The sequence below is a fragment of the Glycine soja genome, chromosome 5 (genome assembly GCF_004193775.1).
Source record: "Glycine soja cultivar W05 chromosome 5, ASM419377v2, whole genome shotgun sequence".
Taxonomy (NCBI): Eukaryota; Viridiplantae; Streptophyta; class Magnoliopsida; order Fabales; family Fabaceae; genus Glycine; species Glycine soja.
The window spans coordinates 379,807-394,629 of NC_041006.1; the positions used below are offsets into that span (position 1 = coordinate 379,807).

General features: G+C 32.3%; 2 protein-coding genes across 3 annotated transcripts; one reads left to right on the plus strand and one right to left on the minus strand.

Annotated features, from left to right (window-relative positions):
- Positions 1–2,117: 2,117 nt before the first annotated feature.
- LOC114411657 (denticleless protein homolog) lies at positions 2,118–6,236 on the minus strand. Its single transcript, XM_028375298.1, has 17 exons — positions 6,104–6,236; positions 5,913–6,025; positions 5,670–5,778; positions 5,504–5,568; positions 5,380–5,418; positions 5,055–5,151; positions 4,850–4,946; positions 4,659–4,722; positions 4,508–4,584; positions 4,334–4,412; positions 3,949–4,025; positions 3,774–3,858; positions 3,613–3,681; positions 3,454–3,524; positions 3,335–3,383; positions 2,671–3,142; positions 2,118–2,586 (listed from the first exon to the last, which is right to left on the minus strand). Exons 1-16 carry the CDS (start codon positions 6,168–6,170, stop codon positions 2,765–2,767), a joined length of 1,536 nt encoding a protein of 511 aa, XP_028231099.1. The 5' UTR covers positions 6,171–6,236; the 3' UTR covers positions 2,118–2,586; positions 2,671–2,764.
- A 1,425-nt stretch (positions 6,237–7,661) lies between these two features.
- LOC114411658 (polynucleotide 5'-hydroxyl-kinase NOL9-like) lies at positions 7,662–13,164 on the plus strand. 2 transcript variants are annotated; one of them, XM_028375299.1, is made up of 9 exons: positions 7,662–7,797; positions 8,554–8,825; positions 8,916–8,949; positions 9,597–9,766; positions 9,919–10,102; positions 10,197–10,377; positions 10,742–10,841; positions 11,655–11,782; positions 12,733–13,164. In XM_028375299.1, the coding sequence occupies exons 2-9, from the start codon at positions 8,564–8,566 to the stop codon at positions 12,790–12,792; spliced, it is 1,119 nt and encodes a 372-aa protein (XP_028231100.1). In that variant the 5' UTR covers positions 7,662–7,797; positions 8,554–8,563; the 3' UTR covers positions 12,793–13,164. The 2 variants fall into 2 exon arrangements, with proteins under 2 accessions (XP_028231100.1, XP_028231101.1); XM_028375300.1 differs by having other exon boundaries at positions 7,685–7,867.
- Positions 13,165–14,823: the final 1,659 nt, after the last annotated feature.

Below are 14,823 nucleotides of genomic sequence, written 5' to 3' on the forward strand. Positions count from 1 at the left end.
CTGAATCTTGATTATATACCTAATAACTCTCTCATGAGAAGAAAAAGGTGTACTTAAAAAATAATTCCTTCAAAGTTGAAGTATTTTCCCAACGTGCTCCAAAAATCTGATACTACTCCAACTATATATATGGCATGATGCAGTACAGTAGTATCTTATTTGCAAAGATACATGAGCCATACTTTATCACTGGGATTTCATTCCCCATTGACACCAAACACCTTTCCAGCTGTACACATGTTGGAGCTCTTTTAGGCTTTAGCTACTTAGGACTATACTTTTGGTTTGCATATTCAACAAATGAAAGCAAAATAAACGTAAAAACACAAGTCCTGAACCGAACTATAAACAAAATTACTTTTAACCAAAAGAACTGGAAATTAAACATGCACATAATTTTTTTAACGATCGGTTTAAAAATTGGACCGGTTTTTAACTTAATGGACACAATGAGTTAATGGATTACTTTTTGAATCAGTAATTCAGTGTTGAACTGCACAAATCGATTAAATATTCATGGAATTTTGATTATAAGTTGATCCATTAAATAAATTTTAGATATTTAGTTTAACTTTTGAGTATCTTATTAAATTTTACAAAATAATCTTGATCCAATGGATTTAACCAAATTGGTTTACTGGTTTGACCAATAAATGAGTCCAATCATATCAAGTTGATATCCGATGATCAAATGGATTCGATCAGACTTCCAATTCACGGTAGAAGAAGTCCTCCTTTTAAAACATGTCTCTCAACCTCTATGACCATTAAGCAGACAATGTCCTTTTTATATTCCCATTTGAAGCAATAATTCCAATTACATGACGTAACCAAAATGGCCCCACTAAACTTTCCACACAGTCTTCAAAAGTTTGAGACAGATCGGCTAATGGAATTTACATGGTATTTGATTAAACCCCACTTTCGGTAACAATTTCTTCAATCATCACGGTGTTGGGTGAGTAATTAATTAAAATCACAGTACTACTACTGGATATTGTTTGGTTAATTGAAAATTATGACCTTTTTTGCATTGAACGATGACGGGTCCAATCTAGAAAAAACATAACCACTATCCGAAACATTACATATACACTCTAATTGTCCGTTCCATTTGAACCTACTCGTGGTGTTAGAAAACCTAACAACACGGTCAACGCAAGGCCATGTGCATATCCTTCAAACCATATCGTTGTCAAGAAAGTTACTATCTATATTGTCCTTCTCAAAATATATATGTATAGAGATTTGTCACAAAACCAAGCAGGGTGCAAAATTGGTAAATGGACTTAATTAATAGTCACGATCATATTTAGCTACTGCTCTCATCTCATTTCGCAAAAAGCAAAGTTCTTTTTCGGTGCCTCCCTACCTATCATAAACAGTTACAATTTTATTTTATTTTTTAAAAATGACTTTGAGAATTCAGTGTAGTGTATACCAATAATGGTATGAAGAAATGTGTTGAGCACTAAGGATGAGAGCGATTAATGAAGCCACTTTTCCTTTTTCAAGGAGATATTGATGTGGAGAGATGTCATTCTCAAACTCAGAGACAAGACATGGTTGAGGTCCTTGTGTTGTGGTAGGTGTACAGAACATGGTCATTTTCTGTGTGGCTCAAACTGAACCATTAAATTCCCATGGTTGAAGTCCTTGTGATGTGGAGAGATTCGGCTACGTTTTTCATTTATTGGCAAAGCGCATTTTGATCCGTAGAAGAAAGCCACTGCAGACGAGTCTCGTTCATATTTCTCGTGCATTAAGTACGATGCATAAAACATTTGTCATTGATTTACTTGACAAAATTTCCAGGATTTTCGCACGAACGAGCTCCAAAGAACTTTAATTCTTTTACCGTACATTTGATTTAGAAAATATGAAAATAAAAGAAGTTTTTGAATTAAAATAAAATATAAAAGATATAGGTCTCATAAAATAAGTATAATTTTTCTTCAATATTATTTCTTTCCTCTCTCTCAAACACACAATAAAAATGTTTGAAAATAGAAAATCTTCCAGAAAAAATAAGAATTTTTTTAATCTTAAATTGTGAAATATTAAAACATTAAATTCTAATATATTTGGAAACCAACACATATTTTTTAAGAGAAAAATGCCAAGGTAATATTCTCTAATTTGGTATAGTTTAAAAAAAAATCAGTGCCTTTTTTTTGTGTGAAAATATCACAGCACTTTCATCTCTGTGCATTGCACTTGTAAAGCATGAATAAAAACTTCTGGCTAAAAGATAGCCATTAGCTGGGGGTCAATTTAAGCACCTGATGTCTAGCCATGTCTTCCATTCAAACAGTTCCACTAATTCACATCAAAGAGGGTGTTTCAGTCAAGACTTTTTTAGCAGTCAAAGAGGGTGTATTGCACAAAACCTGACAGAATTCATATGCACATCATTAAGAAATTTTTAGCATACTCCTTTTTTCTCTAGGAAATCAGCAGAAGCAACATCTGTCCAGCTTTTTCATATTTTCGACCTTTTGCCCACCCCAGCTTGATCTGAATTCGGGTATAAAAAAAGAATATTGCTGCTATAACGAATCCTTTTATGTGCTTTACATTTCAAACCTGTAGAAACCATAACAAGTGCCTTAAAACAAGTTTACAAATACAAATAAAGAAATGTTTCAAACCTCAGGAAAAGAACCTTACCCAAGAACATGGCTGAAGAAGTTCCAACCCACCCATGCAAGCACTATGTGCAAAAAAATTTACTTAACTACAGAATTTCGTTGGTTTAATAAGCCTACAAGGTTCTTGAAGATGCTAGAAAGTAGTCTCGGATAGTTCTTTTTAGGGATGATGGAGGATTCAATACAGATGAGGGGCTCTTCAAAGCAGATTCTGGAGTTTTTTCAGAGGATGCATTTAGATCTAATCTTGAGGAAAGTTGGTTCGTATGGCCTTCAGATATGTTCATTTTAGGTGGTGTGATTGGAGTGGGTGACGTAATTGGGTGTAGAGCATCATCGGGTAAAAAAGCATCTTCATTTGTCTTAGAGTACCTTTTTCCATTATTTAAAAGCATTTTGCACTCTATACTAGGAATTGCCATTACTCTTCTTCGGATGGCAGATGCACATTGTATACTAGAGACATAACTGTTTTTATTCCATGTTCGAACCTGAAAATAGCAAATAGGGAGGAGTTACAACGCTGAAAGAAACGAGTTCAGGCCTTTTTAAAAAAAAAATGGGTTAATAGACAATACTAAACTGAAAGCTATTGCAAATAATATGCAAGTATGCAACAATATCTATTGTAAAGTCAGGTACAATTTCAAGTCAAATGAATAAAAAAAGTTAGTTTCACTTACTGTGAAATCATCAGAACATGTTGCTAATTTCCCAATTTCAGAGCTACACCTGTCAAATAAATAATGTTACAAACCAATATATTAAAGAGAACTAGAACCACGCTAGGTTTCCAATTTACCAGTCAACTGCTGTAACTTCACCATCATCATGGCTTTTCAAAATAGTAGGATCTTCCAGAGGTTTGTCAACCTGAATTTTGAAAATTTAGTGAGATTATATCCCTACTGCAACTGAAGTATCAAACTTGCAACATCTAATTAAAAGTAAGAAATGTAACCTTCCAAACATAGGCATTTCCATCACTAGAACCACTGACTATGTTTGATGCATCAGGGCTAATTGCAGACTGAAATTGCACACGAGACAAAGAAGTCAGGAATTAGGACAGAAACTGAATGCAGAATATTTTGGAACACAGGTGGCAGGTGCAATACTCACCTTTACAAAAAATGATTCAATTCGGCACCCAGAAAAAGATTTTAAGGGCCCTTTGTCAAGTTGAAGAGTGTTATACAAATAAATTCTGCAAAGAGGAAGAAACAGTATATTTTAGGTTTAGCTGTACATTCTTAACTCAGAAGAATGAAAAATATACACTATCAAAGGATGATACCGATTATCCATGCAAGAGGCTGAAAGAAAAAGTCCACTTTCATCTTGGGACAAGCTTGATATTCCATGTAATGTTTGCTGAAATGATAATGAAGAATACTGTCAAGAGACTCAAGAATATATCATTTCAAAGCTTTCCAATATAAATAAATAAATAAATAATCCTAATGACATGAAAGGCGTAATACAGCTGAAATTTCCTACCATAACCATTTTAACTTTAAGGATGCTATAGTGATTATTCTGAGAGTTGAGATCATAAGCCCATTATATAACCTCTTACTAAACTTATGAATTGTAATCCAATTTATCCAACACCATTAATTGGTAACTTCCTGAGTGTATAGACAAATATACTATCACTTTAAAACACAGTTTCAACCAACCTTTTCAGCTGACTGAGGACTAGGAGATGTCTGAGTGACAGTACTTTTCAAATTTCTGGTATCCCAGAACTTCAACACACTGAAATAAACCAATTGCTTAGTAAAATCAATTAATTCAAGTAAAAATATCAGAAAATTAGATGTTTACTTCAATAGGTAATTTTTCCAACTAACCTATCCACCGCCCCAGCAGTGGCTATAGAAACCTGGTCCTTGAGACAAAGAACAGATGTAATGCTCATTGGAGCAGCCTGACAAATACAAATTGTCAAAAAAAGTTTGGTTTTGCAAAATATGAAGGAACCTTAATCCAGCAGAGACTAACCTTTCCTCTCCTAGTTCGTCTTGCTTGAGATGAAATATGTGCTCCTTTGACACCACCCATTGAACTAGTGAAGTAAACAAATGATAAATAAAAAAAAAATTGTAAATAAAAAATAAACTTACAAACTAATCACTAACAGATCAGGAAAACAATCATTACAGGAGTTTTACAAATAAAAAACAGTCACTTACCATATGCCAACTTCTCCATGCCTACTCTTAGCAGTGGATTTGCATCTCAAGTCCCAAATACGAAAGGATCCATCTCTAGAACCAGAGACAATAATATCTGAAAATTTGGAGATAAATGAGTATTAATAGCTTAATACATCACACTACAATTATAGGGGAAAAATTCCATAGTTTAAGCAGAAATGCAGGTAAAATGAAACATCACCAGAATTAGTTGGATGAGAACACATAGATTTCACACTTCCTGTGTGCCCAGTCAACACTCCAAGACACTTCTGTTCTTGAACATCCCATAATTTTATCTGTAAACATGTCATAAGAACATTCAAAGCCAAAACCATCTTGGAAAAAAAAAACTACTTATTAAATACTATATCCAGTTACACAAAAGCCTATTAGATTCTAACTCTGTAACATGGAATCAGTATCTATATAGACTTGATTGAACTAAACGTCATAAAAAAAATTATGTGAAAAAGTCCTATGCTAATAATGAGTCACTGTTATGTGCATAAATAACACAAACTTACTGTTTGATCACCAGAAGCAGTGAGAATCTGCGTATCTTCCTGCGAACAAGTACAAGCCATCTCATGTCATACACAACACACTAGAAAATAAACCGCTCAAACTAACGATTCACCAAATATATACCTTAATCCAACAGGTATCAAAAACAGCATTCTGATGTGAAACCCAATGGCAAATCTTCACTTTCTCTGAGAGCAAAAGAGGGCAAATTTTCACATAAGAGATCATAAAACTCTGCTAATCTCCATTATGTCTATTTAATGATAAACAAAGAAAAAGGCAAAGAAACCTGAGTTTTCTTCAAAGTTTGCAGTAACAGGGAAGTTGCGGCGAGTATCAAACAAGGTGACGTAACCGTCCTCGTCGGACACCGCGAGAATGTGTCCAAATTTTGAAGTCTGCGAGAGAGAAAAATAAATAAATAAGAAAGGAACCAAGGTTTTAATTACGAAATGCGAATTTCGATGTGCGTTCAAAATCATAGTAAATCGCGGACAAATGCAGCAACCATTACAGTGAAAGGGTTAGGTACCTTGCAGAAGGAGAGAGAGAGGGGAATGGTGTCCTCGGCGTTGTGCTGTACGGCGAGGAGACCAGTTTCATTGAAGCCGGAGACGAATCCGTCCATACGATGTCGTTTTGGAACTGCGAAACAGCGAAAGAAAATGAGAAAATGTTGTGCAGTTTGAGAGAGAGAGAGAGAGAGAGAGAAGTGCAATATACCTCGGAAGAGTTCTCGGGAGGCGATGTGGGCGAAGAGAGAGTGGGAGCTTGGAGTTTCCATTGGCATTGAGAGGACGAAGACAATGAAAGGAGGGTTAGGTTAGGAATTTGATTTGTGTTTGAAAGAGGGAAATAGGCGCCATGAATACGCGGGAGGGAGGGAACTTCAATTCAATTCATACCCAATATTCATTTATTATGAATTTTTTTTATACAAAATTAAACATTTATATCGTGTAATGCCCCTATTAAAATACTAATTAAACCCTAAATTAAAAATAAACAATTATTTTAAACTCTAAAAGTGATAAACACTATGAAATTAATGTTAAATTAGACTAAATCACACACCAATAACTTGTTTTATTTAAAGGACTGAAATTTGTGTAAATATGTCATGGTGATTTCATTAGAAAGTAAAAAATCTTAATTATAATTGTTAAAAAAAATAATGTTAATTAATGAAAATGTCAAATAAATCCTTAAAAATGGTAGGTGTTATTATTTCAGTCCCTAAATATATGTTAATATTATACTTTATTACACTTTTTAAAAAAAAAAATTGGACAAATATAAATGTCAATTTACATCTTGAAAGACTTTTTTTTTTTAAAAAATATTTCAATTCAGAAACTAACATGACAACGCCTATAAATCTAAGGAGTAAAGTGATCATTTACTCTTAAATTAATCACTTTTATTATGCTAAAAGATAATATGACAAATTGATTTTGGCAAAAATGGTCCTTTACTTTTTTTTGTAAATTTTATTGTCCTCTTGTATCTATTTAAAAAATTTTTTTTAGACCTTAACTCTTAAATTTGAGTTAATATTATGTGATTTTAAGTCTTATTTTAATTGATTTAAAAAAGCAAAATTTATTTTATTAAATCTACTTACATGAAAATTATCAAACTCAATTAATCAATTAATGTTTAAACTAAAAAAGGTCTTATCACACAGTAAAAATAATGTGACAAGTGAGTTGAACAAATATGAAATAATTTTATGCTAAATCTTTTAGTTTTCTTATTGTTTGTGGGACTCTATTTTATGTGATTTTCCCTTTATATATGACCCATTATTGGTTTGAGCATGATAATTATAATTTAAATGAATATAATGTAACATATTTGACATCTCAAAAAGTAAATGAAGGATTTAAAAAAATCGTGTCACAGAATGAAAAACAATCACAAATTTGAAAGAATAACATCAACTCAATTTCATTAAAGAGCAAAATAAAATTTCTCTTAGATTTTATTTATTAAAATCGTAGGAATAAAAAATTAAAGAATTTGTAACTACTAAAAACATATTAGTGAATCAATTGAGGTAAATTTTTCTTAAAATGAACTAGATTCCTTAATATAAAAATTTTATAATATAAAAGATGAAAATAAATTTTATTAAAAAAAATAAAGAAAAACGAAAATTAAAAACATATATATATATATATATATATATATATATATATATATATATATATATATATATATATATATTTGTTTTCTTTAAATGTTTTCTACTCTTATTTTTTTGGAATGAAGACGACTTGTAACACGTGTGATCTGGAATCAAAAGCCCTAAAAACCCCTCCCTCTGATACTTGTCCTATTCATAATAGAACGTTGACAGTGCCATTCTCCGACGACAGTGCCTTCAGCTGTCATTAAGTTCTCGCACGGCACAGGTTCTCTCTTTCGCATTTTCTGGGCATTCGTGGTTTCGCCGCATGTTCCAAACAATTTTTAGGAGAATGTGTATGTGATTGTGATTGTGATTGTGATTGATTGCCTTTTTATTTTCTTCTGAATTTTATGGGTAAGGTAATGATACATTGAGTAGTGCCCGTTGTTAATTAACCCTGCTGCCAAATAACAGATTACTAAATTGAAGTCATAAGGTTGGTTTCAATCCCTCCTACTAACAGAATTAATAAAAAAAAAAAAGGATTATTAGAGTAGACAAAACAAAAGCATGAATACTAACTAACTATCAGTCTATTATTCTTAAGGAGAACATGTCCTGCATACTCTCTCTTTCCCTACAATCTTTTCTTGACCATCCATGTATGGTTGTAGGACCAAGAACAAGATTAACTTTATGTATGTGTGTACATGCATATAGTTTGATATATTTTACTTGCAGCCACAAATATGTAATGTAATTAATAATGTTGATTTTGGCTTTTTATTCTACTCATGTTGTTGATTGGTTGTAAAGGGCAAATTTTTATTCTTCTCAATTTACTCATCACATTTTTAATTTACTTTTAGATCTATGTAGTTAACTTGGACAGTTGTTAATTTTTCTAACTAATCTGATATGTTGCCTTTGTCTCATATTGAGCATCTGTCTTGAGATCAGGTAGTTTGAGATATAAATTTGCACGACTTGCTAACAAAAAAGCTGTTTAATCAATAAAAGCTGTCTTGTAATTTTACAGAGAGAAAGAGATGGATTCTTCTCCTTCACCAGACATATACATCCCAGAGCAATGGTCAGAGGCTGCAGAGTCCATTGCACACAGTTCAATGCCTCCTATTGCTCTTATATGTGGTGCCAAGAATTGTGGGAAGACAACCTTCTCCCGCTATCTCCTAAATGTCCTCTTGCACAAATACACCAAAGTAGCTTATCTGGATACTGATGTTGGCCAACCTGAATTTACTCCTCCAGCTTTTCTTTCACTAACCATTGTTCATAAAGTAACTCCAGGTATGATAGTGAATCCCTATCTTATTTTTTGCCTAAAGAGTAGCTTATAATTTATTTCAAAATTATTCATTTTTTTTTACATTCTTTTAGATTTGACAGTTCCATGCCTGAAAACACCAGAGAGGTATGAAGTGCTATCCTGTCTCAATAATTTGGGGGCTGAATCTTTTTTTTTTTTAATGCTGGTTTGAATTTGAAATATTTGACAAGGCTGCTGACTTGTGATGGCATTTAACATCTATTCAGTAGTCACATATTATTGGACAATTTGGACTATGTAAAGTTTTGGCATGTTGTATACTTCATTTGTTAGTTAGGTTAAGATGATTATACTGAGGTGTAATGCTTGTTTTCTGGTTTAAGTAGAACTGTTTTGACATCAGATCACTGATTGTATTAAAATATAACAAATATTATATATTATCACATTTTACATATGATTTTGTTCTGTACATGGTTGTTCCTTCTTTCTGAAGATGCTTGTAAGAGTCTAGGGTCCTAGGCTTTCTTTTCTGTCTCTCTCTTGCTGCTTTTTTTTTTTTTTGAAGGGGGGGGGGGGGGGGGGGGGAGAGAGGGGAATGGAGTGGTTGGGATTGGGGCCTTTTCTCATTGTTGTAAAGTTTTTTTATAGGCACTGAGTTGGATGATATTTATTGTGAGTGTTTGATCTTTGTGTTCAATCATGTAAGTATTGACCAATTCTAAGTCAGGTATTATTTGATTGAACATGTGATTGACTTGCTTGGTTATCTGTCATTTGTTCTGTAATAGGTGCCTTTTCTTTGGTGATGTTTCTTCTAAGAGAGATCCATCAACATACTTAAGTTATGTATTTGCCATATATGATTATTACCAAAAGAAGTATTGCATCTATGAAAAGGGAGAAAATCCTTGTAAGGTTAAGTTGCCTCTTATTGTGAATACTCCTGGCTGGGTGAAAGGTATGCTCACCTCTTCAGTTGCTAGTCTGATTCTTTTTAATCCTGCATTTGTACTTTTATTACTTCACATAAACTATTTCATTTCTAGAATTGTAGAAATATATCATCTTTTGTGGTAGTTATTCAATGCTTTCTTTTCTCTTTCATTTCAGGTGTTGGTTACGATGTATTAGTGGACATGTTGAAATATATTTCTCCAACACATGTAGTTAAGATAAGCATAGCCAGTGAAAAGAAGAATCTACCTGCTGGAGAATTCTGGTTAGATGGAGAACACGATGAAACAATTAACCTAATTGAGATAAATTCTGCTCATCAGGACTCATTAAATAGATCGTAAGTTCGAGTCTGATCAGAAAGTTATCAATTGCAGCTGCTAATTTGGTCCTTTTCTTTCTATTAACGTAGAATATTGCTATTTGTTTCCCAGGTTGCTTGTTCAGAAGGATGCACGTCTCCTACGTGATCTACGAATAATGGCTTATTTCAAACAGTGCTTTTCTAGTGATTCAAATATTTCTACAATCAAGGAACTTGCACATGCCTTGGCCTCTCACTGTCCTTATGAAGTTCCCATTGCAAGCATAAAGATTCGACATCTTCATTGTGAGGTTGGCTTAAATTTTACTTTTTTACCTTTCTGATTATGAGTCACACTACACCTCAGTGCAATAGTCTGGTTGCTACCTTGTGACTTGATGCTTTAGAAGTTAAAGTTGCATACATCTAACCCTTAACAAGCACCACAATAGTGGAGTCTTGTGACTGAGTTGCCCTTTATAAGTTTGATTTTGAACTTTTGATGCATTTGGTCCATTTTTTATTCTAATCCCACTTGATTTTCAAATCTTTTTTATATAAATATGAATATTAAATATGCTTTCTTGTTAGGAATTTCAACAATATTTCATATATCTATTTTATTTATATAATGGTAAGCAGAACATTTTTTATGGTCTACCCATATCTTTGTAGGTCCCAAGCTCCGAAATATTCTTCAGTTTGAATGCTACCATTGTTGGCTTAGCTGTTGATTCTGAAGGACCTGAAAATTTACCTTGGTGTCTTGGTCTTGGTAGGTTATTTGATTACTGAATTCTGAAATGTTTCAGTTTCATTATGTCTTGCTCTGAAACAGAGGGTCATTTTACTGAAATACTTCTGCAAAAATGAAATTTCAGATCTAAAAAGCTATTAGGTGGCAGTAGTATCACAAACTAGCTGAAAATGTCCCATTCTGTGTTTTCCAAGTCTTGAAAACTTCAAATGCCTCGTAAAAAAATGGGAATTATAATTCTTTTTAAAAGAAAAATTAAATTATTGAACTTGGTAATCAGTTTTAAACATTGGTGCACAAAGATAATGTGAACTCATGTGCATTTGTGAATTAGCTTCTGTTAGAATATAAGCTAGTTTTATTATTGTCAGAGTAGTCTTGTGGAAAATTCTATTTTATATATGTTGTAAAGCTTTTATAAAGTTGTTTTCTGGTTGTATTTTCCTACTTTAAGTAGGCTGTAGGTCCCTAGACTGTAGCCTTCCTTCTTACCTTTGTAAATCAGCTTCATTATATATGTATATTGAGATATGCTGAGAACTTAACTCAGCACTTCAGTAATGTAATTTAATTCAGAATCTTCAACAATGTAGTCCTTAAATTTCACAGCTTCATTAGATCTTGTATGTCTGTCTATATTGGTTGTAACAAGTTTACCAGTGTCTCTTAGCTTTGTAATATCATACTTCCATAAATGTAAAAGATAAAAAAAGAAAAGTGTATCCATGATGGAAACAAATCATACAGATACTGTTCTAGTTGAGTAGTTATGCATTTCAATAATTCTAAGCATATGAATTGTTAAACACATCTTGATTTCTTATGTTTCAGGGATTGTGAGGGGAATTGACACAGTCAAAGGTGTGCTTTATGTCATTACTCCTGTACCACATAATTCTCTCGAAAAAGTCAACGTCTTGCTACAGGGTTATATCCAAATTCCATCTTGTTTATTGCAGGCAAGTTATTGCTTTCGTAACGTAATCTTGTAGAAATGGAAGATAATATGTTTAATGTTTATCCAGACTGCTTTCTTTTGTTGTCTGACAGCCTTCTTACTTGTTAGAATGTGTCGTGTTAAATATTCCTATCTAGGAGCAAAGTGCCGCCTGTGAGAGGCAAACAAAGACTACCAACATGATGAAGCCGTCCCTTGAGACATAAGTTTTCGCCCATTAGATGGAGCTGCCTCTAGGGAGTTGGCCTATCCTAGGATGAAAGCAACAAGGTGTAGCCATTAGCCACCTTAGATTAGTGTTTTAGTTTTAGCCAATTAGATGTGAATAGGTTTTGCAAGAGTTGTCCCAGGTATTTTGTGGTCTTGGCCAGCCAAAAAGGGGTTGGGGGGATCTTGCGGGCTTCTCTTTTGGCCGGTGCAACATTGCTTTTCTTTTCTTGTCCATGCTGTGTTTTGGTTGTTTAGGATTTTCTATGGTGCTGTTTTTCTCTTCTCTTCTTGGATTACAGCTTCTCTTTTATCTGCCTGTTTGGATGTCTTAAAAAGTACGGATGAAGAAGGTTGTTTGTTTGGTTCTGAATATTGATCAAAGGTTTTGTGATTTGTGGGGAGTGCTAGTCGCCTGTGTTCATTTGCAAGTTAGACTAGTGTTCTTTGTCTTATGTTTGTGGGGTTTCTTACTTCTAAGAAGGAGGTGGAGTATTAGAAAATATTTAAGATATAATTAGATTATCTTAGAACATCTTTCTTGATCTGTTTATTTGTATTAGTAGATCTATTCTTTATTCCTGAATGCTGATGTGATACCTGACCAATTAGTATATATGAGTAGTAAATTGAGATATCGCAACACATCTAACAGTGATATTTTCTGATTATTATATCTGTTTCCCATTGTCATGATTAATTAATCATGTTTTTTCTCATATTAAAATAATGACTTATTTTCAGGTTCAGGGATGCATCTCACCTTACATGTCAGCAAATACTTTGACTTTGACTTCAAACTAGTTATTCATGTGTTGGCAAGAGAACCATTATAGTAACATATTAACAGGGTAATAGCCACCATTCCCTTCACGGGTTAGAAGCATCGTTCCATGGAAGGACATATATTGTAATTTACATATGCCCCAGAGCATTTTTTTTTTCTCTGTTCTTGAAAATCCAATTTTGTTTTCGGTTATTTATATTCAGTTACTATTACTTGCGGTATGTTTAATTCCTTTCAAGCTTGGGAATGTGATGGCCAAGTCTGACAAATGTCATTTAAAGAATATGGCCCTTGATTTAAGGTTCTTTGCATAGAACAATGGATGGATTTTTCAAGTTTCCAGTGTTGAATGAAATGATACAAATAATTATTATTTTTAAGCAGGAAAACAATTTTTTTTTCTGTTAAATGGAAATTACAGTAATGTTATGTTGTTTTTATTTATTTTCTATTTTTAACGATATGTACGGAGAATAGAAATAAAAAATTATCTTATATTCTAATATTTAAAATAGGAAATAAAATTATTTTTTCTGATATTTATAAAACAAAGGAGTTAAAATAAGATTGTTTGCTAAATTAAAATTGTAAGTCCTTAAAATAGAAAATAAAATAAAATAAGATAATATTTATATAATCAGTAATTAAAATACCTCCATTAAAAATTAGAACGATCAAAAGTCAAGCACCTAATTTTAATAATAAAATAGGTAATAGAAATGTAAAACAGTTAAGTATAGAGTAGCTTTTTTTGTTTCCCTGGTGAGTTGGACGCCTTTCTTTATGTATCCAAGATAAACATAGGAGTTGGTTGTAACTTGTAATATATAATATGGCTTTCTCGTTTTAGCTTTTTCTCCAGGGGACACGTATTTCTTGCAGATATAAAATAAATTATAAGCTTAATTATATAAGTTCTTAATTGAACTGTGTACATGTTTTGTGTCTCCAGTTCGTTTTAAAAATAATTGAGTCTATTTTTAAAATTAAGTAATTTTAGTTCTTTATTGATTTTCTTCTATTTAAAACTTACATTATGACTTTCCAAATATTTGAGGGTTTGATAAGATGTCAAGTTGAGGTTTGAAGAGAGGAAGTCTTGAGATTTTTTTTTATAATTGAGTTAAATTTGATGTTTTGGTTACTGAGTTTTTAATAGAAGATAATTTAATTGATTTAAATTGTAAAGATTTTGAGTAAAAAAAATTATGCAGAAGAAAATTGAAAAAAAAAACAAATTTACTTTATTTTAAAACGAAGAGAGCTTAATTAGCATGAAAAAAGAAAAACTTAAACTAATGTCCTACATAATGTAAACTCCACTCAATTTGCTATTCGTACCAACGTTTAAGTAAAGTGGACTTGGATTTTGTGGGTTAAGGCTTCAGGTGTTAGTTGCTGGACTCTTCTGCCGTTTTACTTACAAGCTAAGAAGTTGTGGCAGTTGCTTCCTGCACTCCCATAATTATTTCCTGCACCTAATCTAAAAAATTACATTTCTGGATTAGTCTTTCAAATAAAAATTTACATTCCTGATTAGTAATTTCTTACTGTAGCTAGGGGTGACAAAACGTTAGCCGGTCCTGCCCCGCCACCAACACTTAAAAAATGGGTCAATTCGTCCTGTCCCACATTTCGTATATGAGTTGAAAGTGATAGCCTACCTATTTTTGATCGTGTTGACTGATTGACTCGTCAAAACTAAAATATTAAAAATAAATAAATAAGATATATTTTTTAATTGATTTTAATTAATTTTATCTTGTATAAATATTAAATAATAAATACTTATAAAATTAAATGCATTACCTGAAATTTTGAATAGCAATTTATTTATACAAAAAATAAACTAATTAAAAATAATAATTTATATAAAATATCAAAATAAATATTAATTTTTTAAAATACAAAACAAGTTAGCAAGTTGGCTGGCCTCATTTTTTTTTTCTCAATCCATTTTTTGGTAGGCAAAATAGAGTGAGTTGAAGACCTCAACCCAATCGACAAAAAAAAAAAACTGCCAAAACAGATTGGCCCAACAAATAGTT

What these genes read in the sequence shown, in the direction of transcription:
- LOC114411658 (XM_028375299.1), top strand. Translation starts at nt 8,564, where the DNA reads ATGGATTCTTCTCCTTCACCAGACATATACATCCCAGAGCAATGGTCA. An exon ending in TACTCCTGGCTGGGTGAAAG is followed by an intron (nt 9,767 to 9,918) that starts GTATGCTCACCT and finishes CTTTCATTTCAG; the next exon opens with GTGTTGGTTACGATGTATTA. An exon ending in TTCCATCTTGTTTATTGCAG is followed by an intron (nt 11,783 to 12,732) that starts GCAAGTTATTGC and finishes ACTTATTTTCAG; the next exon opens with GTTCAGGGATGCATCTCACC.
- LOC114411657 (XM_028375298.1), bottom strand. Translation starts at nt 6,170, where the DNA reads ATGCCAATGGAAACTCCAAGCTCCCACTCTCTCTTCGCCCACATCGCC. An exon ending in GCCTCTTGCATGGATAATCG is followed by an intron (nt 3,859 to 3,948) that starts GTATCATCCTTT and finishes TCCTCTTTGCAG; the next exon opens with AATTTATTTGTATAACACTC. An exon ending in GAAGTTACAGCAGTTGACTG is followed by an intron (nt 3,384 to 3,453) that starts GTAAATTGGAAA and finishes TTTATTTGACAG; the next exon opens with GTGTAGCTCTGAAATTGGGA.